At 42.1% G+C, this 24,107-nt stretch overlaps 1 protein-coding gene across 1 annotated transcript in view; it reads left to right on the top strand.

The window, feature by feature from the left end:
• GORASP2 (golgi reassembly stacking protein 2) overlaps window positions 1–17,355 on the top strand; it is a 31,517-nt gene extending 14,162 nt beyond the window's left edge. The window contains exons 2-10 of the mRNA XM_014785863.2: window positions 1,593–1,673; window positions 2,794–2,997; window positions 3,519–3,605; window positions 4,572–4,702; window positions 7,693–7,825; window positions 9,843–9,966; window positions 13,527–13,613; window positions 14,636–14,746; window positions 16,290–17,355. Of these exons, the coding sequence (XP_014641349.1) occupies window positions 1,593–1,673; window positions 2,794–2,997; window positions 3,519–3,605; window positions 4,572–4,702; window positions 7,693–7,825; window positions 9,843–9,966; window positions 13,527–13,613; window positions 14,636–14,746; window positions 16,290–16,633 (1,302 nt within the window). The 3' untranslated portion in view covers window positions 16,634–17,355. The remainder of the gene's footprint in view (window positions 1–1,592; window positions 1,674–2,793; window positions 2,998–3,518; window positions 3,606–4,571; window positions 4,703–7,692; window positions 7,826–9,842; window positions 9,967–13,526; window positions 13,614–14,635; window positions 14,747–16,289) is intronic.
• The last annotated feature ends 6,752 nt before the right edge of the window (window positions 17,356–24,107 follow it).

Below are 24,107 nucleotides of genomic sequence, written 5' to 3' on the forward strand. Positions count from 1 at the left end.
AGTTGTAAGATGTACTTTTGAGTTTCACCTCTACCACTAGCCAGCTGTGGGACCATAGACAAATCATAGGATAGTTTCTTCACCTGTAAAATAGAAGAACTGCACAAAATCCGTGGTTTTAACACTTTATTTGGGTCATGGAGAAACCCCTTGAGAATCTGAGAAAACCAGGGATCTTGATACCCTGAAAACTGCTGTTTCGTACAAAATGTTGCATATAATTTCAGGAGCTACAGTGTTCCGCAAAGCCATCCACAGACCTCAGTTTAAGATCCCTTGGATTAGAGGATTTCTGATTTTCAAAATCTATAATATTTCTATCCCACACACCTGTTGTCTAGCTTTACTGTATTATAATCCTCATTTTTCAGACTCCTGCTTCTGGATTTTTAGTCATATTATTTCTTCAACTTTCAGATGTCCTTCCTTATCTGTCCCCTTATCCATCTTCACCTTTGAAAGTTACCCCCTTTTTGAGGTGCAATGCAAATGTTATATGTTTTTTCTGTGAAGCTTCTTCAATCAGAATTCATCTTCCCTTAGCACCTTGTACCTCTGTTGTAGTCCTTAACCTGTTTGGTCTTGTATTACAGTGATTGGAGGGCTGTGTGTCCTGTCTCCCCTTCCTCTTTTTGCCTGTGCCTCAACAGATTATAAATGTCTTGACGTCATGGCTATGTTCCTACATGAGCTTTGTAATTGAATGGTGCCTTGCCAGTAGTAGTCAGGGAATAAATGCTTGCTAAATTAATTTGAATTTGTCCCTCAGTTGTAATGATTAACTGTCTGCTGTGTCATGTGCTAAATGCTGGGAGGATTTGAAAGTAGAAAGTAGTATGAAATAGAACCATAGAGGAAAATCTCATTTATGAGATGAACTTGAAGAATGGGTGGAGTTTAAGGAGCCGCAAGGGCATTATCTGGGAGAGATGAAGAGAAAGGAGAACTAGTGTGTACCTATATTTCCTTATCAATAAAATTAATCTATTTTGGGGGCCGGCCCCGTGGCTTAGCGGCTAAGCAGGGTCGGATCCCGGGCGCGCACCGACGCACCACTTCTCTGGCCATGCTGAGGCCGCATCCCACATACAGCAACTAGAAGGATGTGCACCTATGACATACAACTATCTACTGGGGCTTTGGGGGAAAAAAAGGGAGGAGGATTGGCAATAGATGTTAGCTCAGAGCCGGTCTTCCTCAGCAAAAAGAGGAGGATTAGCATGGATGTTAGCTCAGGGCTGATCTTCCTCACACACACACAAAAAAATTAATCTATTTTTACTGAAAAGAAATAGATATTAAGGGCCGGCCCCGTGGCTTAGCGGTTAAGTGCGCTCGCTCCGCTGCTGGCGGCCCGGGTTCGGATCCCGGGCGCGCACCGACGCACCGCTTCTCCGGCCATGCTGAGGCCGCGCCCCACATACAACAACTAGAAGGATGTGCAGCTGTGACATACAATTATCTACTGGGGCTTTGGGGGAAAAAATAAATTAAAAAAAATAATAATAAAAAAAGAAATAGATATTAAAATTTAGCTTACAATTTTTAATTAAGCTTTGCATTTTTCTTTTTTGGTGTTTTTGTCTTTACAGGTACAAGAAAATTCCCCAGGACATAGAGCTGGACTGGAGCCGTTCTTTGATTTTATTGTTTCTATTAATGGTTCCAGATTAGTAAGTTCAGCTTTTTGTAGTTTTGCCTGTGGTATTTTGTAATGTTTTGAAAATGGAATTTTTCAGATTCTCTGGGGTAGATGTTTATTCATTAGTTACAGACATTATATAGAGTATGATACCAGTTTGTAAAAATAATAATGTGTTAGTAAACATATAAAAATGTCAAATATAGAATACTATACCTCATACTCCAGCAGTTATTTTAGGAGACTAAATCACTGAAGACTTTTACTTTATATATTAAATATTTAATTATTTTTAAGCAGGAAGAAATAATTAACATGAAAAAGTTTGCTTTTTCGAAGATGTCAGACTTTTGTAGGTTATTGACGAATTAATAAAGACTCATTCTCAAATAACTTATCAGTTTTCTTGGGGCCAGGTTCTATGATATATAAATGATGTTATTAGAACCGGACAGAGAGATGTGTTCCAAAAGTGCAGAATTAAAACCACTTTTTATAAGTTGCTTTCAGTTTATCCATAGTAAAGTACTATAAGAAGGAAATTGTATAATTTCAGCAAAGAAAATCCTTACGACAATAGCTACTTGGTTGGTTTATCTTTTCACAACAGTCTTAAGTTTTTGTTCATTACTTATCAACATCTCCTACATACAGGCCTTTATTCAATTTATGTAATGAAATATTTAACATACTGCTTCCATTTTCTTTTCCTGCTAGTTCCTAATAAATAAATAAAGTGTATATTTAGGAGTAGAGTCCAAAATTAAACTTCAACCCCAGCAAATGTTTTAGATTTTAAAATCAGAGTCATACCAACTCTGTTAGTAATATGACTTTTGATGGAGTATTTTGGGTTTTTATCACTGAAGCCCTATGTCACCTCAAATAATGTTGAGTTGCAAATTCCATAATCCGTAGTCGGCTATTAGAAAAAAAGTCAGTTGTTGCTGCTAACGTAAGAGTTGTTCTTAATTTCTTGACATTCTTTTACTTGGAGGAACATTTGAATGTTAATGTAATCTTTGCCTGTTGAATGTTTTATTTTATGTTGATTATTAATATTACTCCATTAGGGCCGTAGGATGCTTAAGCTAAGATAGTTAACATGAAATTTTTATTCTTTAAGAAAAATGATTTCTATGTGTTCACAGAATAAAGACAATGACACTCTTAAGGATCTACTGAAAGCAAATGTTGAAAAGCCGGTAAAAATGCTTATCTACAGTAGTAAAACACTGGAACTGCGGGAGACCTCAGTCACACCCAGTAACATGTGGGGTGGCCAGGGCTTGTTGGGAGTGAGCATTCGTTTCTGCAGCTTTGATGGGGCAAATGAAAACGTTTGGCATGTGTTGGTAGGTATCAACTGTGAGCTGTTAACTTGCAGTTTAGGAAGCAATGGAGAAAAGGGGTTTTAACAGTGGTGGTCTCCAATTTGGTGAGAGTGTAGGAGTATTATTGTTAGTAGGCTATTTTTAGTTTCTGAAAATCAGAATTCATTGCTTTTAAAATATAGATTAATTTAAAAAAAAAAACTTGAAGAGAAGCAAATATAGGTGCCTAAGTACTATTTTTTTAATGATTTATCCATTAGAAGAAGGTATGTTAAAGCAGACAGCTACAGAAATATTAAATATTTATCAAATATTATGTGATTGTTATGCTTGGGAGTTTTAAATATATATATATTTATATATATTAACTATATTTATATGTATTAATTATACTTACGTAATTTCCAACATCTGACATTATTTCTAACAAGACAGAAGTATAGGGTTTTTTAAAATCACTATAATTAAGGACTGTGAACTATAAAATTTGGAAGATTATTTTATGTACATTAATTTGGGGGTGTGTTTTTGTGTCATCCTAGGAAGTGGAATCAAATTCTCCTGCGGCACTGGCAGGTCTTAGACCTCACAGTGACTATATTATTGGAGCAGATACAGTCATGAATGAGGTAATTAGTGTGTTTATTAGTAATGAAAATTATATAATATTTTCTCATTAATGTTTAAGTTCAGAAGTATATTTGCATACTTTGCATTTAGAGTTGAAATTTGGGTCTTTGCTGATCAAGATAGCTTATGCCTCAGGGTGTTAAACGGAACATCTGGGAGGTGCCTTATTAGGTACTAAAGCTGTGAGGAAAAACACATACTGTGTAGCAATTGCACAGATTTTGTGTATGGTGTACGGAAATCTCTTATATACCTTAAGACTAAATCAAATCCTCATTTTGGCTATTGATTTCATTTTCTCTTCCCCTTTTTAAGGTGACAAAATTGGCTCAGCTATGTTAGTCAGATTCTTTTCCTTGTCTGTTAGCCAGTGGAAGTATATATTGCTAAATCAAAAAATGAGAGAAAGGGGCTGGCCCCGTGGCATAGCGGGTAAGAGCGTGAGCTCTGCTGCTGGCGGCCCGGGTTCGGATCCCAGGCGCACATGGACCCACCACTTGTCAGGCCATGCTGTGGCAGTATTCCACATAAAGTGGAGGTAGGTGGGCGTGGATATTAGCTCAGGGCCACTCTTCCTTAGCAAAAAGAGGAGGATTAGCATGGATGTTAGCTCAGGGCTGATCTTCCTCACAAAAAAAAAATGAGAGAAAAAATAAGGTGCCCAGCTAACCAGGTCTTAATAATGGAGAATAAAAGCAGAATGTATATAATTTGGGTGTAGACAAGTTTTACTAAAATTGTGTAGTAGGTCTTACAGAACTGGACATAACACCTTGCACTTAGTAGATAGGTAATATATTGAATTAAACCTTGCTTGGAGTATCGGTTTTAAGAAATGATTTTTTATGTTTAGAGACAGGGCTCTACCAAAGTTTTCAGGTAATTCTGATGTTAGCCAGGTTTGAGACCCGCTGTTCTAAAGTTCAGTAACATAAAAACATTTTTCTCTTGTAATGCTTTTGCAGTCTGAAGATCTATTCAGCCTAATTGAAACACATGAAGCAAAACCATTGAAACTTTATGTGTATAATACAGACACTGATAACTGTCGAGAAGTGATTATTACACCAAATTCTGCATGGGGTGGAGAAGGCAGGTAAGTCATTTTTTAGACTAAGTTATGCCTGCTTAAACTTACCAGTCAGATGTGTTGTAAACATTGATTGTTTTTATTATGAAACAAGTTATTGGCTTATTATAAGACTTCTCTTAAGACAAGGAAAGAGCTGACCTAGAATATTGAATCTAATAATTAATTTTTTTAAAACACGTTATTTAGGGAGCATGGTATATATACTATAGTCCTTAAGAGCTAACAGGCTTTTTGTTGTTGCTATTATTTTAATAAAATACTTTTCAGTTTTATTTTCCCAATTCCCATCCTTAGCAGTGGGACAATACATTGTAGCTTTCTCTAGCTGCTGACGAATTTTCATAGCACTTTGTGGAAACTGTTGGCTTTCCAAAATGGGTAGGCTGATTTGAACTAAAAGTTAGACAAAACACAGACTTACAACAACAATAAAAAGCAATTTAGAAAGAGGATCAAGCCAAGCAGATAAGCAAACTTTATAAAATCAGTTTTCTGGGACTGTTCATCAAGTCATTTCCATAATTTCAAAAAGCCAGACCAAAGCAAAGCATGCTGACTTGCATTGCTTCTTTAGGTCTTTCAGCTGTTGTTTAAATTGTACAAATTTTTCATTATTTTGAAAGTCTTAACAGCCTTTTTTAATTTGAGAAATTATCAAGCATAAGCCATAATTGTAGGAAAGCCTAGGTTTTGGAAACTTTTCCAGATGTTTTATAAACGTTTCAGCACTTGCTGGGAAAAGGATGACTTAGTTGATGCAGGCAGAGAAAGCCTGTATTTGCTCCCAATATCTTTACCCACACTACCTGAGATTGTACAGCTGAATGTATTTTGCCACCAGGATGCTAACTTGTTGCAATTTGAGAAAATGAGATAGAAGTATCATCTTAAGGACCTGGCCTGTCTAGGGTGACACTTCATCAAGTTATCCTTGTTTATTGTCCAGGTTGGTAAACACCCAGAAATATGATCTTCTCACGGCATTCAAGATTTATTTATTTCAGAGGTCACTGCCTCATATCAATTAAATTTGCAAGGAAGCTGCTGTATTCATTAGAATGGTAAATTTTCAGTTTACAACAGAAAAATACCCCCTCTCCAGTTAGATGAATACTCGGGTCGAATTAGTACCACAAGAGTGCTTGGTGAGCATGGAATCAAAGTGCAAGGAAGAGATTCTGTGGATTGTGAAGTCCCATAGCAAAAAAAAAATCACGAGTTCTTTTATTTTTAGTTACATTGACTAAATACTGCTATGTTCTTTTTCTTGGAGCCCTTCTTTTCTAGACTCAGTGGCAACTATTCCTTTTCTTTGGAAGACATTTTTCCTTTGACATGGTTTAGTACCATGGATCAGCCCTTTAGACCAGCCCATACAGATCATTTTCCAGAGTCTGCCCTCATTTGGCATATGTGTGCCTCTGGTTTTCATTCCTTCCTCAGAGGCTGACGACATTTTGTTCATTACGTCATATTTCTCTTAGTTTCGTTCTTGAGCTATCTTTAAGTTTGCAGAGGGTCTGGCTGTTGCCTCAAGTGCTTTCTCTCCCACCACTTAGTTGTTTTGATTAATAAGCACCTTGTTTTAAAATGCAGCTACCTCTGAAAGGCTGTCATTGGTCAGTATAAATCATTTAATCTAACTTATTTCCTCTAAATCTATCTGAGAACCACTTCAGTGAGAATTGCAGTTTTGATGGTGGAAGGGTGGAACAGTGAGAGAAGAAGGAAGGAGTAATTTTATAATATAAAGTATCATTGTGAAATCAGATTTGGATAAGGAAAAGGTGAAATTGGCCACTGGCTGTTCTCCCAGCTTTCGGTGGTGGTGGTACCCATGGAAATAATAGATACCTTGGCAGAGAAGAGTCGTAGAGATATCTGTGCATGGCCTACTCAGAAGCTGTCAAGTAGTTTGGGAAGTAAAAGCAATCATGTTGGAAATATAAGTTGGAACCTGATTGTGAAGGGCCTTAAATATCATGGTCAGGAATTTGGATCTACTTTGGGCAGTGGGACTGATATTGTATCAGTGGGGGCTCTTTGTAGAAACCAGCAGTCACTATCATAAGCAGACATGAATTTATTGATACGGAGTCACTCATATAATCAAAGAAACAGCTAAAGATCACACTTGGAAAGGACAGGACTCAGAACACCTCAAGGGGTTTGGAGGGGAAGGACTAACTGGAGGTTTCATCAGTATTCTACTGAAGGGATGAAGCCGTTCTGGGTTTTTCTGTCACTCCCAAGATTTGCAGCCATGGGCTGCAAATCCACCTGCAAAGTCAGGTGGATTGACCTCACTTTGGTCATGAGACACTCCTCAGTTTGGGCGGGACAGGTCCCCTGATTGACAGTCCCACCATCACTGCACGCTGCAGCAGAGAAGTAATTTTACAAAGGGAAGAAGGAGAAGGCACATTGGGAGGCCAACGGACTATGGAAAGAAGCAGTGGGATCATATCTTATTAGAAAAATGCCTCTGGTAGCGTGGGAGGATGAATTAGAAGGAATTTGGATTAAACATACACGACCAATGATTTGTGTCAGGTTCTGAACTAGAACGATGGAATGTGTAAATGACATCATCATGTGAAAGTGCTTGGAGCTCTTCAGTGGAAAAGCTGTATGTCATTCATTCAGCAAATGATTATTAAGTGTCTGCCATGTGCTGGGAACTGTTACGGCAGTAAACAAAACAAGGTCTCTGCCCTCAAGGACCTTAACATTTTATTGGAGGAGACAGGAAATAAATAAATATGTGGTGTGTTAGATGGTGGTAAGTGCTTGAAGAAAAATAAAGGAGAATAAGGGTAGTGTCCGTGGTGGAGGAAAGGGTGCTGTTTCATAAAGGGTGGTCAGAGGAGACCTCTGATAAGATGCCATTATTTAAAAGAATGGAAATGTGTTTGTTTTTATATTTCAAAACCTCAAAGAAATGCAAGCTGTGATTGATATTCAATAACTTTAAGAAAAAAATATTTTTATAGCCTAGGATGTGGCATTGGATATGGTTATTTGCATCGAATACCTACACGCCCATTCGAAGAAGGAAAGAAAATTTCTCTTCCAGGACAAATGACTGGCCCACCTATTAGTCCTCTTAAAGATGGGTTTACAGAGGTAAGATAACTTACCACCTGATTATATCCAAGTTTCCACCAGAACGAGTCAAATGTTGATGTGTATGGTGGTAGCACTGATTGAGATGGGGCAGATGATGAGTTAAATATTGATCATGTGGGATTTGAAGTTCCTGTAGATATCAGATGGATATCCTATGGGTCTGAATTTCAGGAAAGAGGACAAGGCTAGAGATACAGATTTGGGAATCATCAGCAAGGAGAGGGTAGTTTAACTGAATGGGTATTTTTTTTTTTTTTTTTTTTTTTTGTGAGGAAGACCAGCCCTGAGCCAACATCCATGCCAATCCTCCTCCTCTTGCTGAGGAAGACCGGCTCCGAGCCAACATCCACTGCCAATCCTTCCCCCCTTTTTTCCCCAAAGCCCCAGTAGACAGTTGTATGCCATAGTTGCACGTCCTTCCAGCAGCTGTATGTGGGACGCGGCCTCAGCATGGCTAGAGAAGCGGTGCATCGGTGCGCGCCTGGGATCCGAACCCCGGGCCGCCAGCAGCGGAGCGCGCGCACCTAACTGCCAAGCCACGGGGCCAGCCCCCGGATGGGTATTGATAAGAATTGTCAAGAGATTGGGCCTGGGTGGGTCAGAGGACTGAGCAAGGTTAGAATCTTAAAAATTCCTAGTATTTAAATGGATGGGCAGAGGAAAGGGATCTAGCAAAGGAAGCTTGGGAGAGGTCCAAAGGGAGAACAAAGCTTCGAGAAAAAGGGCATAGTCAGCTATGTGAGGTACTGCAGAGAAGTCAGGTGCCAGAGGGAGTGAAAAAAACCTCCTGGGCTGGAGCAATTTCAGAGACTTAATGGAGTGCAGATACCAGATTACAGGGGATAGAAAGAGAATGGTGGGTGATAAGGTGATGATAGCTGGTGCTTACTATTTCAAGAAACTCGACTGGGAAGGCAAGAGAGCTAGGTGTGTGGGGGCTATTATAGGATCAAAGTGAGGCTTTTTAAGGAATAAGAGATATTTGCCCAGACATATAGGCTTTTAAAATGTTTTCTGTGCGGGCCTCATGGGACAGTTAACTCCTGTCTGACGGCCAAATAAAAACCAAACACCCCAAAAGAAAATGCTATGTTGTAAAGAAAAGTCTGCTGCCACTGTCGTTTTGTGGTGCAGTTTGGCCATCCCCACTTCTAGAGGAAGTGAGGAGGAGCTACTAAGAAGTGTAGCCTCTCCCTCACTCCCCACCCCCACCCTTGGCTCACGGCCAGAGCCCGTGTAGTTGTGTGTTCAGACTCCTATTACCATGTCTGCTGCCCCTAATCGGTGCTTTCTGTCCCCAATGAGCCTCTGTGGGCAGTCTGAGAAGACCAGAGGGTGGGATGGCAGCTAGGGAAAAAGGGCCAGCACACAGTTGTGTTGGAATGTGCCACAGGGCACTGGAGCCGGCAGACCTTGGAGTTTTCAGAGGTGAAACCACCCATCTGTAAAGTCAATATACGCTCATTCTCCCTGCCGCCCCCCACTGCCCACCCTCAGAAGGTGGAGATCTGGCAGCTACATTCAGTCATTGATGAGAAAAGGTAAGATGGCCTCATGAGGTTAGACATCTTGAGAAACTTCTAAGGAATCTGTCACGATATTAAGACTGATTTCTTCCATGAGCAATGAAAGTTAAAAACAAAAACTGGCTGAAAATTCTGAGGAGAGCAGGGGTGTTTTAAGGGTTGAGTAAGATGATTTTGAGGTGGCTAGGAAGGAGAGAGTAGAATCTCCTCCTAGTGTAGAAGTAGCTAGAACAGTGTATGTAGTGGGAGGTAGATGCCGTGTGTCGAGAGACTGGAAATAACAGGATGGGGAGATGTTTACAGTGCTGGGTCCTTGGCATGTATCAAAGTTAGAAAGGAGTGTGAAGGCAGAAATGCCAAATGATAACTTCTGACAGCTAGTATATGATAAAAAAGGTATCAGGAGGACAGGTGAGAGCCAGTATTTATATCTTCTTTTGAGTAAACTTGAGTAATTTTCTTTTTTTCTTTCTTTCTTTTTTTGGAAGGTCCAGCTGTCCTCAGTTAATCCCCCATCTTTGTCACCACCAGGAACTACAGAAATTGAACAGGGTCTATCTGGACTTTCTATTAACTCAACTCCACCAGCTGTCAGTAATGTTCTCAGTACAGGTATGCAGAACAATATATTCTGTTTTCAATCTACTTTGTTTTACGTGATATTCTTTTCTATTTGAAGCTATAGAATTTTAAAAATTAATGCCATTGAACTTTGAAAACTATGAATGTGCTCTGCATTGACAGGCTCTGTCTGTGAAAGCTAGTACTAAATCACCATGCACATACACAGGGCCAGCGTTTAAACCTCTTTTCAGTGTATTTTAGACCCTGGGCTTCTCTTAGATTTTGCAAGTTATAGAGTCAGGACTCTACCTTTAAATTCTGTTTAGTTGCTCTGTTTACTCAAATATTTGCATATCCCCTAGGTAGTAGACACTGGGGATACAGAAGTAAGCAGGATCCCGTTCCTTTCCTAGGGGCTCAGGGAACATATGCCTGTCTCCCTCCTTTTCTTTATTCCTTGTTCTACCGAATATAGTCCTTTTTTGTTTGTTTTAGTTTTTTCCCAACAGCTGTATCAAGATATAATTCGCATACCATACAATTCACCCATTTAAAATACACAATTCAGTGGGTTTTTTAGTGTATTTGCAGAGTTGTACAGCCATTCCCTCAATCAATTTTAGAATTTTTCATTACCCCAAAAGAAACCGTACGCATTGTCAGTCTTTCCCCATTTTTCCTCAACCCCTAGGCCTAGGCAATTACTAATCTACTTTTTCTTTCTATGGATTTGCCTAATCTAGACATTTCGTATAATATATGTGGTCTTCTGTGACTGGCTTCTTTCCCTAAGAATAACATTTTCAAGGTTCATTTATGTTATAGCCTATATTAATACTCCATTCCTTTTTATGGTTAAAAAATGTTCTGTTGTATGGATTGTAACGCATTTTGTTTATCCATTCATCATTTGAGGGACATTGGATTTTTTCTACTTTTTGGCTATTATGAATAATGCTGCTAGGAACATTTGTGTACAAGTTTTTACATGGACATATTTTTCTTGGCTATATATCTAGAAGTGGAATTGCTGGGTCACATGGTATAGTTCTTGTTATGTTGGTAGAGTTTATTTTTCTCTTTTCTTTTTTAAAGTCTCCTGTTTTCTGGTTTTCTTTCTTCATAATACCAAGAGTATATATTATGTACTCAATAAGTGTTGAGTAAGTGAATGAAAAACTGACATGGTTTAGTTTTATTTACCTTTTATTCTTGAGCTCTTTTTAATATTTGTATTCAAAATTTGCTTATGCTCGACTTTGTTGTGGAATGACCTCACAACAGCCTGCCAAGATGCAGTGAAAGTCAACAGTATGACTCTGAAGTAGGGCCCTTAGGTTCAAATCCCAGCTCTTTTCAGAGTCTTTGTTTTGTTTCCCAAAGATGGGTTTTTATAGATGAAATTTTAAATTTTTAATTTTTTCGTAATTAAAAACTTCAAACATACTTAAAAGTAGATGGAATAGTGTAACGACCCCCCACCACCCAGCTTCACCAGTTATCAATGTGGTGGTATACCTCCCCACCCCCTACTCTTTGCTGGGTTTTTTCCCCAGCTATATTGAGGTATAATTTGCATACCATAAAATGAACTCACTCTAAGTATACAACTCAATGATTTTTAGTAAATTTATGGAGTTGTCATCACCTCGGTCCAGTTTTAGAACATTTCCTAGATAAATATTAATATCATCAGTATCACGTCATAGATACAATTGGAAGGGATTTTAAAGTTCCTTTCATTCAGGCGGTGTTTGAGTCCTTTTTATGATGTTAATAATTTTTTTTTCCTTACATCCCATCAGATGGTCCTCTAGTCTAGTCCTGAATAGACTTAGTAAAGGTGGGTTGGGGTACTTTCCAAGACAGCAGCCTGATCTGTATCTGAACACCTCTTACCTGTTGTAGAGTAAGAGCGTTCCCATGCCATATGAGAGCTCTTCTGATTTTAGGAGATAGCTGACAACTCTCTTCAAGTCCCAGTTTCTCTTTTTGACATTTTAATTCTTCTGTCCTTACATTTACAGTTATGCTTATATTGTCTTATAAGTACCTGCACTGGGATCCCTGGCCTTATTACACTGTAGAGAAAAGGCTCCTTGAACATTATAAGACAGAAGTGTAAATAAAGCAGTAATTGCTCAAAAAAGACTGAAAGAAATCAACATTTTCACTTTGAGTATATTTAAAAACACTCAAATTTTCTAGCATCATGACATGTGAGAAACAACTTTTAGTTAGGTGTTTATTTTTCCATCTTTGCTTTTAATTATATTGCTGCAAAGTAGCCCAAACAGTAACTGTAGAAACATAAAAGTATATGATTTTTTTAAAAAAACTTCTCTGTGGATTTTAAAGTTTTTGGATTATGAAGTTTTTAGATAATGAATATATCATTTTGAAATCGCATTAATCAGTGTGACCTTTTTGGTACACTCCTTCACATTTCCTCTCCCCCTTCCTTGCTTGATTTTTCTGTAGAGAACTTACACTGTCTTACATGCTATGTATTTTATTTGTTTGATACCTATCTCCCTTCCTTTTCCTGCCCTTCATTAGAAAGTAAATTTCCGAAAGGTAGTAATTTCTATTTTCTTTACACTGTAAAGTGCCTCAATGCCTAAAACAATGTCTAACATATAGTAGGTGCCCCCCCAAAACATGAGTGAATGAACACACCATCCAACCCCTTTGAGAATCTGATGAAAGCAAAGAACCCTCTTCTACTTTTGCATGCTTCCAGTTTCTTTAGAAAAGTAAACACATGAATAAATAAATTAACTGTCTCAAGATAGTCGCTTCATACTTTTAGGCATAGTTCATTCCTGCCACCGTCTTGAAGCAGATCTCCATAAGACAAATCTAGAATCCATGTGCGGTATTACTATTGTTTGGACATTAGCAAAACCTCCCTCATGAGTAGATGGTAAACATTAATAGATAGATCTTTATTAGGTGGTAGCCTAAGAGTTACTTGTATATGAAGAACATAACCTCCTCAAGCTAACATTAGAAAAATGGAACTGTACTAGGCTTCAAAGCAGTGTCATAGAACCTAAGGTCAAAAGGAAATGGGGATTCAGGAAGCCAGGTCATTCCCTCCATCTCGGGAGGTCCGCCTGCTCTTTTGTCTCTTTCAGGCCGTCTGCGTCTCTCTCTTTCGCAGACCAGCATTCACTGTTTCATAGGGCACATGGCCCTCCCAGTAGTCCCAGGTTTATGTGGCCTCTTAGTTCAGGAATCCAATAGAGATTGACTAGAATCCTCATGTCCCATTTCTGAATTTCTAAAACAGTGTTCTTATCTAGCCCTGCTTAGGTCAGGTGTAAAGCTCTTGTCCAGTGAGCTTGGCTGGTGGGTTTGCAGAGCCTCCTGCTCTCTTGGCCCAGGCTCTGCTGATAGTCTTTGTTAAGGGCCTGGGCAGAGTAGGTAGATCAGCCATGACTGAGAGTGATGCAGCCGGAAACTGGGACTGAATGAAGTCCCACTGAATGAAGACCTGACATGGTGGAGAGGGAAGGAGACTGAAGACTGTCCAAGTATAGTCTGTTCATTCTTTGTCAACTGAGTTTGTTAGAAATTTTAAAAAGATTGTGCTTTTGTTTTAGGTGTACCGACAGTACCATTATTGCCACCACAAGTAAACCAGTCCCTCATTTCCATGCCACCGATGAACCCAGCTACTACATTACCAGGTAAGCAGCAGGAGACTAGAGATGTGTGTAATAATAGTAGCATCTTAAAAAATCTTACACCTATGTGGTGACTTCTTATGTCTTTTAATCTCATTTTATCTCTGCTATAACGTTGTGATAAATGAGAGCAAGTGGCAGTGAGCTGTTAGTCACCAGCTAGTTAGCTGCTGAGCCTTGGGCTCATTACCCCCAGCTGCCCACCTACCCGCCCAATGCAGCATGAGGCAGGAATAAGGAATATGTAAGAGTTCCATTCTTCAGCGCTTTCTTTTAAGGCTTTCTCATAGTGTTTATGTGAATAGACATGTCCTGGAAGCAAGTGCGCCTTATTTGGGTCTTTAGTAGCTCTAACATTGTTCGATTTTTGTTTATTTCTCTTACTGTTTCCAGTGATGACCAAGTCCCTTTATCCAGCAGATAATGATCAAATATTATGTCAGTGATCAAATATGCATGCATTGTGAGACCCTTTAATTGTATGGCTAAAGATGTCATTACACAGACATATTAAGCCGTTAACCAAATGTGTACACACACAGAATGATAAAGCAAGTGTGGTAAAATGTTAACATTTGGGTAATTTGAGTGAAAGGTATATATGGGGATTCTTTATATAAATTACTTTTGCAACTGTAAGTCTGGAATTATTTCAGAAGGAAAAAAAACCTGAGAGACTGTAAACCTCAACCATCTAAGAAAAATTCAGTTCCATTTACTACCATACTTGGTGAGATAAATCAGCCCTTTCTCCAAGATACTCAGGTCATCATCATTCTTGTTCTCGGGTTTAGAAGTATTCCTATTTGTCTTAACCCTTACCCACTTAGCCCTCGAATCACTTAGGTCTATAGAAGATGTTTTGCTTAAGTGAGATTTTGTTGTTATAATACAAAACTGCCACACAGTAAATGGACTTCTGGTGTTCTCACTTTGAAGTGGGTAGTATTTTTTTCAGTACACAAGGATTGAATGTTTTCCCCGGGGGAAGTGGTTTACCGTTTGTTTCTCTGCCTTCTCTTCAGGTCTGATGCCTTTACCAACAGGACTGCCTAACCTGCCCCCACTTCCCAATCTCAACCTCCCCGCACCACACGTCATGCCAAGTGTCGGTTTACCAGAACTTGTGAACCCGGGTATGTTGCCTATCTTGCCTTCTTAGGACTCTGTCTAATAAAAAGCTTTATCCAGGAAAGCCAGCCCTCTATTTTAGTTTTTTCTGGAAAGGGCAGGTCAGTTTAACAAATTTTAGCTGCTTGAAATGAGTATTAATTTTTTTTATTTAAAAAGCTGAACAAAGAAGAGGAAGAAGACTGTCTTTGTGATTTTCCTCTGCCTGGCCACCTCTCCTGCCCATTTCTCCTCTCCCTGCACCCTGACAGCTCAAGCACTCTAAAGGCCCACTGTAGAAATAAAGACCTGTGGCCTGGCACTGCTGTAACAGAATTGATGGGAGGTGTGCACTTCGCCCTGTGGAGGTGAATGAGCTCCCCATGAGTCTCCTCGTGTTTTGAGCGGCTGCCACCAGTGGTGCCTGTTTTGCGTAGCACAGGCCCAGAAACTTAGGCTGTGAAATTATCACCCTTGCTCAGATGGCTGGGCTTGTTATTAGATAAATATTCCCCATCATTAACAAATGTTTTTGTAATAAAAACTGTGAGAGATTTTAGCTGCAAATAGTCAAGTTAGCAGATATTCAAAGTGTTTACACTCCGACTTTATGCACTGACGGAAATGAAGCAGGAGCGTGTCCCACAGTCTACTCCTCTACTTAATGATTGCCCAGATTACCTTTAACTCTAGATGGCCACATGTCAGGGCTGACGTTTAATTGCCAGTCTCAGTAGTCTGGCCCATCGGTGATGTCAGTGAGTGATCTTATTACACCAGGGTATGCATTATCATGTGTGTGTCTAGATCATAACCACCCTTGTTGGACACTCACCATCTGTATATATTCATTACCTGTCCTCATTAACCCATTTACTTTTCAGCATAATGGTTTAAAAAACAAAGGAAGAGTAGTAAACACTAACTAATGGTTACTGTCTCACACTCCCTTTGTCTTTTCTTTTGTGCCCTGCATTTCCCCAAATTGAGGGACAGACTCTAAGAGCATTGAGGGTTTCAGCAGCCCAGTGGTTGCCCTGAACCTTTTGTACAACCTCCCTCTCCTTTGTTTTTAAAAAAGTAATACTGTTTTCCTTCATTCTGCATTTTAAAATCATCACAATAAACCCACAAAGTATAATATGAATAGTTATCAATCACAGGGCTTGAACAGAGGCTGGGTACTTATGGGGAGGCTGATGCAGGGGGCTGCATGATGAGCCCCTCCCTCCCATGACCTTCACAGGAGAGCTGGCTCCTGTGTCCCCTCTTGCTCTTGTCTGTCCACAGGGCAGCTCTGACTCAGCTGGCAGTTGTTGTTCACCTGCCCAACACTCACTGTAGCTGCTTTGCCTGCTGGATGGGCTCCTGTCCATCCCGACTAGGAGAGTCCTTTGTTCCCTGAGCCAGGCTGTCATAGGGAGCCTAGAAACCAGGACCCTTTCCTCCTGGCCAACTAGTATTGCAGTAAATATTTAACTCTACCCTGGCCTCCAAATGGGGATAAGCAGAGATTGTGATTTGTGTTGTCTCTCCTCTGATGTATGATCCATGCCATTTTTGTCCTAGGTTTGCCACCTCTTCCTTCCTTATCTCCCCGACACTTATCCAGCACTGCACCTCTCCCCATGCCATCTGAGTTCCTCCCGTCATTCCCTTTGGTTCCAGAAGTCTCTTCCGCAGCAGGCTCAGGGGAGCTGCTGTCCTCCCTCCCACCCACCAGCAGCCCACCCTCCGACCCTGTCACGACCACTGCAAGGGCAGATGCTGCCTCCACACTCACTGTGGATGTGACGCCTCCCACTCCCCAGACCTCCACCACTGTTGAGGACAGAGTCGGCGAATCCGCGCCCCCAGCCAATGAGAAGCCTGTTTCTGCAGTTACGGATGCAAATGCCTCTGAGTCACCTTAACTTTGAACCAGTCTTCGGAATTGGCGTGGTGTGCTTGTTTAACCACGGGAGCGTGTCTGGAAATGCAAACTATCATTAATTTCATACTAGTTTGTACCGTATCTGTAGGCGTCCTGTAAATAATTCTAAGGGGAAAACTAAGCAAGAGGATGTGGGCTTGTATCCTGCCAAGTGGGGGTGGGGCTCACCAGCCGGGGAGGGAACTCTCAGAAAGTGCTTGTATTTGAAAACAACCAAAAAGAACTGTAAGGGTGGCTTGCTGCCACGTTTCCACTGCCGTTCGTGGGGGTGTACATCTTTGGGAAAGGTGGTGACAGGGCGTTCACTAGGCTCCCTGTCCCCTTGCTGCTCCTTCTGTAAGAAAGCGAAGTATTTTATGCCTAGTACTCACATGCAACATTTCTTGTATTTTCTAAATCATTTGCAAGAATGCAGACCACCTCACTAAACCATGAAGAGAAAAGATATTTTATTTTTGGTCTCTGTGAGTCACATCTCTGTTAAAAGTTTACACGAAAATTCCAACTAAGATGTCTGTTAAAGTTACACAATGTGCACTATTAATTGAACATCTTTTTATTCAGCCTATACACAGATCTTTGTTTTGAGCTCTCAAAATTACTCAGACAACATTTTGTAACTGCTGCTGTTGCTTTATACGTCCACCATAAAATGGCATTTAAAAAGAAATAAAGGAGATGTTGCACAGTTTTAAACCAGAAGGTGGCACTTTGTGGCTACTTATAATATAGCTATACTGGGAAAGCATAGATACAGCAATAAATTACAATAATTTTAATTTTCTTGTGATACATTTAAATGACAACTCCTAATTGCCATGTGTGCTCTCGTTACTCTCCAGTATGTCACACAACTTTAATGTAATTTTTAATGTCTTAATGTTTGCTTTCTCCTAAGTTTTCTGAGATGGTAAGTTAAGTGGAATTGATTTATTGAATGAAATTAAATGCATATTATATCTCTTTTTTAAATAAGATGAAAGAGCTTCATCGGTTATTGACCTGGTACTGGCATGAACATTGCTAAGGGAGCAGCACATGTAACTGACCTGTGACCATTCGGCTAGAAACTAGAGTTATCAGCGCCAACCCAGTGCCTCCAATAGGAGGCCCCGGGCCAGCTAGTTTTAGGATATATCCATTTTTGGAGCCAGGTTTATACATAAAGCTAAATGATAGAAAAGCCTCCAGCTCCAATCACAGCTGCTTCTGTTTACATTGTAAATATTTCTAGAATATTTCTCTCAGTTAACAATCCTATTTTTTGAAAAGGAGCTTGTAATGGAAAATATTTACAAGCATATTTAAATATTATTTTTTACTTTACAGGACAGGAAAAGTTGAGCGAATTGTTGCTACTTTCTAAAAGATGCTCATATTTTAAAAAATGTTAAGTTGATACCTTAGTGGAAAGCAAGTAAGTAGTTTTTAAGCTTTAAAAATGATTTTTTTAAAAAAACAGCAGTTCTTCCAATGCAGTGATTCTTAACTCTTGTGCAGTCACAGTTCTCATTTGAGAGTGATGACAGCCCTGGACTGTCTCCTGGAAGCATGTCCATAAGCACATGTAACACACTAAGCTCTGGGGAGAGGGGGAGTCTCTGCACTTACTCGGAAGGTGGGCACAGACTTGGCCCAGATTGGTTCACTGGATCTTCCTGAGGTGGAAAACACTTACTTTAGATATCCTCTGTTTCCTTCAGAAAAACCAGTTTTGGTGTAATAGTAGATCCTGTACCAGGGGTCAGAAACATGGATGTAAAAGATAGTGTCCCTACCAGGAGGCCACTCCATGTGAGGTCAGGCCATCCATGTGGAGTCAGTCCTCAGGGCACTGCAGAGTAAGTACTCTAACCATGGAGATGTGCTCCGTGGCCAGCCCGGGCAGTGAGCATCACATACAGTCAGAATTACCTTTGAACCCGTGTATCACTCAGCGTGTGCCCACGTTCACACAAGAGGCTCACATGACAGAGGCATGAGGCACTGGTGAAGGAGGACGTTAGTTTGGAATAGGCTTGCTTATCACACAAATTCTCAAAATAATAGTGGCTTAAACAAGAAAGTTTTTCTCTCCCATGTTCAGATCTTCAAGGTAGTCCAGCTGAGGCAGGACCGGCCTGTTGTCATGTCAGAGACCTTGGCTCCTATTGTGCAGTTCTACCGGGTGTGGTTTCCATTTCCATGGTCATCACATGGACCCTGATGGCAGTTGGAGCCCCTGCCATGCCGTCTTCGTTCTAGCCAGAAGAAGAGAAAGGCATGTCCCCCTTCCTTTGGGGACAATTCAGAGGAGTTTCACACAGCACTTTGCCTTACATCCTTCCGGCCAGTGTGGAGTTATGTGGCCACTTTTAGCTGAAAAGGGAGGCTGAGAAGTGAAGTCTTTATCCCGCCATGGGCCCAGCTGTTACTGAGGAGGAGGAAGAGTAACTAGTGAGGCCCAGTGAGCTGCACCACATGGAGCTGAGCTGAACCCACTGTGTGGCCCACACGCAGCACCACCATTTGCCCAAGATTTGATGGAGCCTGAAGAGCACTCTGGCCAGGGTGCTGGGGAGAGGGGTAGGAAAGTTGCTGAGAGAGGACATTTGACATGAAGAATTATTCAGGCAAAAGGAGACCATTCAAGGTTAGAGAAAGTCTTAAGTGTTTGAGGAATGGCGAGGAGTGGAGTGCACAGGGGCCGGATCGTGAAGGGCCCTGAGTGCTGGGCTAGGGAGTTGGAGCTTTGTCTTATAAACAGAAGTTACTGAAGGATTTCCATGGGGCACAAGCTCAGATCTGCATTTGAGAATGCCTATGTGGTAGTGAGGAGGCTGGAGGGGGCAGCAGCAGTCCCTCCAGGGGCAGCTAGCCCTGAAATGAGTGAAAAGGAGGGAAGAGTTTGAGGGCCAATGCAAGAAGTAGATTCAAGGGAGGTTGCTGCTGTCACCTGAAGGCCACTTTGGTAGCTAAGACTGAGTGTGATGGTGGCTTTACCTTTCCCCTTTGACTTCTGTTCCTGTTTTATAGTTAGTCCATTACTAAATGCACTCACCTTGGAACAGCCTGATTTAGCTAATTGAAAAGATGAAATAAAATGAAAAAGACCTCCCTTATTTGTGAGTCACCAACTAGTGTTCCAGGATGGCTCTGCCTTGGCCTGAAGGTGAAGGCCTCCCTTTTAATTATCTGACCACCTAGCAAGCATTTCAACCCTGGATGCCAATTGGAATCAACTCAATTAGAATATGGATTCCTGGGCCCTTGGAGTTTTGAAAAGCTTCCCAAGGGATAGAACCACTTAACACTGACATTTCTCTTCCTCACTGACCCTGTCCCCTCTCAGGCTACAATTAGCAGCAGGCCCTGTACCTCCTCCTAGGTAATAATTGAGTCAGGCTGGTCTATAACTTGCGGGGGTAATAAGGCAGCAGAAAGGTCATTGTCTACCAAGATACTTTCACCACTTAGCAAATTATACACATTAAAGAAGGGATCTTTTTATCACTGATGCTTTTTGCAGTAGATCTAGGAAGAACAATTTCCAGTATTGCTAACAACCACATTCTTTTATAGGCTTCTTGCTTATGAGCCAATTTGATTAAATAGAAGAATGGGGAATTGATGCCAGTATTCGAACACCGGAACCACACGCCAGTGGAAGGGCAGGTGGGAACTGCTCCCAGGCTGGCATCACCCTGGGAGCTGGGGGAAGAGAGAGAGAAGGTGCTGTTCACAAGGGTGTGGCCAGTGGAAGAGGCATCCATCAGCTGCAGAGGGCCAGGGACAGAGTTTACGTCGTTCAAGAGCAGCTGCGGACTGAGAAGTGCAGAAAAAGCTGCTTCTCCAGGGAGTTAGGTCAACACGGGTGCCCTCTGGCCACCCTTTGCCAGTTCAAACAAAACATGAGAAAACGCTCTCCATCCACTGGTGGAGGCGGCCCCCAGGGACTGTCAATGTTAGAGTGAGGTTGCACCATATTTCCTGGCAATAGAAACAGGCCCCTGCTCCACGAAGGCCACTGGGGCTTGGGATAGTAACAGTAGCCAGCGTTTATTTATTTTTTTTTTTGTGAGGAAGATCAGCCCTGAGCTAACATCTGTGCTAATCCTCCCCTTTTTTTTTGCTGAGGAAGACTGGCTCTGAGCTAACATCTGTTGCCAATCCGCCTCCTTTTTTTTTTTTCCCCAAAGCCCCAGTAGATAGTTATATGTCATAGTTGCACATCCTTCTAGTTGCTGTATGTGGGACGCGGCCTCAGCGTGGCTGGAGAAGCGGTGCATCGGTGCGCGCCTGGGATCCAAACCCGGGCTGCCAGTAGCGGAGCACACGCTCTTAACCGCTAAGCCACGGGGCCGGCCTAGCCAGCATTTATTAAGTGCTCACCTCCAGAGCAGTGAATAATGAAGCGAGGAGCTGAGCCAGCTCTAATCTGTCTAGTGAACAAGAGGTAGCGAACTGGCTTCCCCCCAGACATGTTTTCTTTGAACTGCCCTGTATATATTAAAATGCAAATTAATTGCCAACATTTAAAAATCAGAAAGTTTCACATAAATCCAGATTTCTGGTTTCTCTTAAAAAGTCCCAAGATCTGGCAACACTGGATCCTCAGTCCCACAAGGAAACAAGCACCCCCTTGAGCCTACACCCTCCAGTTTGCCACAGTACCCACCTGGCCCACAGATGTCTGAATTTGCAGTGTCTTGAATATTATCCTGGTAGAGAAGGGTGGGAAACTGGAACTTCAAAAAGTTGGAGGGTCCAGAGCCCGGGGGATTCAGGATCAGAAAACAAGATCCTTCATAGGACGGCCTTATTTTGGACCCATGAATAGTGGTGGTGGGCACTAAGGTTGGAAAAATTTGAGGTAGTTGCTTAAACCATAAACCTGGGGGAGAAATAGGTCCCTAGACAATGACTGGAACAGTGACAGGGATTTGGGTTTCATCAGCCTTTTCCTGAAGCAAATTCTGGGACCCCAAACCTATTATTTACTTAACAACCAACTACTGGAATTTATTATCGGTTCTCCTTTTTGGGGACCAGGGAGTAGGTAATAAGAGGTGCTGAATTCCTGGATGGCTTTCTTGCCCTCCACTCTCTACAGCCTCACATCCTGGTGAGAGGCAAGCGGCTTACATTTGCCTGGCTCCAGCCAGGCTGGCCTAGTTTAAGACTGGACAAAAAGTCTGCCTGAGGCTGGGGGAAAGCATCTTTGAGAAGCACTTGAATTACAGTGGCTGAGGGTACGGTTATGGGAACTTCTCGTTTCTTCTCTTATACACTTGAGTATTGCTAGAATTTTTTTTAACTGTTAATCAACGAAAATAGGGTTATTTTCACATAGGGGAGAAATGGGAGACATGGAGCCAGGAGTGCCTAGCCTGGAGTGGGGCTGCTGGCAGTCTCCAGCAGCAATTAAAGGGCACCATATACACAGGGAGCTCTCTACTGAGAAATCCCTCACACTGGCCCTGGATTAGAATCATCAGCGACATTTGCCTTAATAGACTTGCACTGTGACTGATCTGCAATGTTATGTTGTGTTTGTAAATCAGTATAGCCAGAAATGTCCCTGTGTGGTTCAGACAGCTTTTCTGAGCAGAGAGGCCCAGAGGCGTGATGGCGAGAGTCCACATTGTCTCTAGGCATTGTTTTGGCATTTAGATCTCTGGAATTAATGTTAGCTGTCAGGTACATGAAGTATACATAGTTCTAACATTGTTTCATTTGAGATCAGCAACTGAACAACCCGTGCGCTTTTGGGCAGTGGGGAACATAAATGTGAGAGCAAACTCCATCTGTCTTGTTAGGGAGCTGAATAAAAGCAAGAAGAAACAGGCTCCTGTTACAGGAGTCCCGGGGCTCAGAGCTCATTCTGATTTTAATAAACAAGGCATGTACCCACCTTGGTCCCTGCAAAGTTGTTTTTCTTTTCCTGAAACGACCAGAAATAAAAAGAGCACAAAACCTCAGAGACAATGAAATTCATTTTTCCAAATTCACATCTCTGCTAAGCAAATAATATAAGCTGAGGAAAAAAACACAACGCACTCGAGTCTTTGGCACCTGCTGTTGCGTTCCAGGAGGGGACAGGTGAAGGTTGACTATGTTGGAACATGGAAGAAGGCAGAAGAGAGAGAAAGAGGAGGGACCCCTGGACGGACAGGCACAGGTTCTGGACTTGAGCCTGGGGACGGGTGTGGCCGAGTGTGGTACGTGGAGGAAAATTTGTTTTCTAATTTTAATACCTGTATATGTAACATGAATTGAAAAAAGAGAGTTGCTTCGGATGAGGCTAAAGTAGCGTCTTTTACAAACAAAATTTAGCAAGAAAAAGGAATCAATTTAAAGAGAAGTATTGAGTTGACAGCAGGTGCCAGGCGCCATGCTGGGCAAGTTTTCCTATTTAATTCATTAATTCTCCAGGGCATCCCAGCAGGTGGTAATGCTATCTTGGCTTCACAGATAAGAAACCTCCTCCAGTTCACACAGCGGGAAAGGTTTGGGGTAGGAGCTGATTGCAGGTAGGTCTGTCCGGTCCCAAGCCTCAGTTCTGTCCCCAGACGGCGGCCGGCCGCAGTGCCCAACAGTGACTTGTGCCCAGGGACTCCTGTTCGCCCCACGGCCCACGTGGAGAGGGAGCCGCGCCAGGGCGGGCTCGCGAGCGAGGCCCGCAGTGCGCGCCGCGACCACCAGGTGGCGCCGCGAGCCTGGGAAAGCCGTGCCCATCGGAGGCCGCGGGGTCTCCGGGCCGGCCTCGCAGGGCCCCTGGGCGGGGCTGGGGCGTCGCGGGAGCGGCCCCAAGGGTGGGGGCGCTTTTTGTTCTTTGGAAAGGGCTCTGGGACTTAGTCCCTGCTTCCCTTCCACCATGGACGTTTATAGCTTTTGTGCATTCCCCCAAAAGGAGCCTCTTTTCAATACAATTTTAAAGTAAACATATCAACCTGAGGAGGATTGGCAACAGATGTTAGCTCAGGGCTAACTTTCCCTCTGAGCAGGAGAGAAGGGCGTGGCATCCTTGAGGAAGGCAGCCACAATACCCCCAGAGCTGAACGGAGGACGGAAACTTTAAAAGCTCATCTTATCCCCAGAGAAGTGATGCCCCAGGTCTCCTGCCCCCCAATGCACCTCCTCCCTACCCTCAACGCCCTGCTCCAGATGTGCCTAGAGAGCAGCTTCAGTTTCTCTTGGTCTTTCAGAGGTCTGGGAGGAGCCAAAAGCCAGGTGGGGTGAGACCTTTGCTTCTTCTCCAGCTCCCCTCCAGCCAAGGCAATACTTTCCACCTGGGCTCAGAAGAGCAACCCAGTGCTTCTCAACCTTGGTCCTTTAAAAAAATACCAACGCCTATGGCTCAGGGAAAGCCGCTTGGGGGAACTGGGAGATCTCCTCCCTCAATCCCTCGTTTCATGGATGAAGACAGTGAAATCCAGAGAGGTTCAACGACTCCCTCAGGCTCACAGCGAGGA

Source organism: Ceratotherium simum, chromosome 9 (genome assembly GCF_057802395.1).
Source record: "Ceratotherium simum simum isolate JZ-2026a chromosome 9, ASM5780239v1, whole genome shotgun sequence".
Taxonomy (NCBI): Eukaryota; Metazoa; Chordata; class Mammalia; order Perissodactyla; family Rhinocerotidae; genus Ceratotherium; species Ceratotherium simum.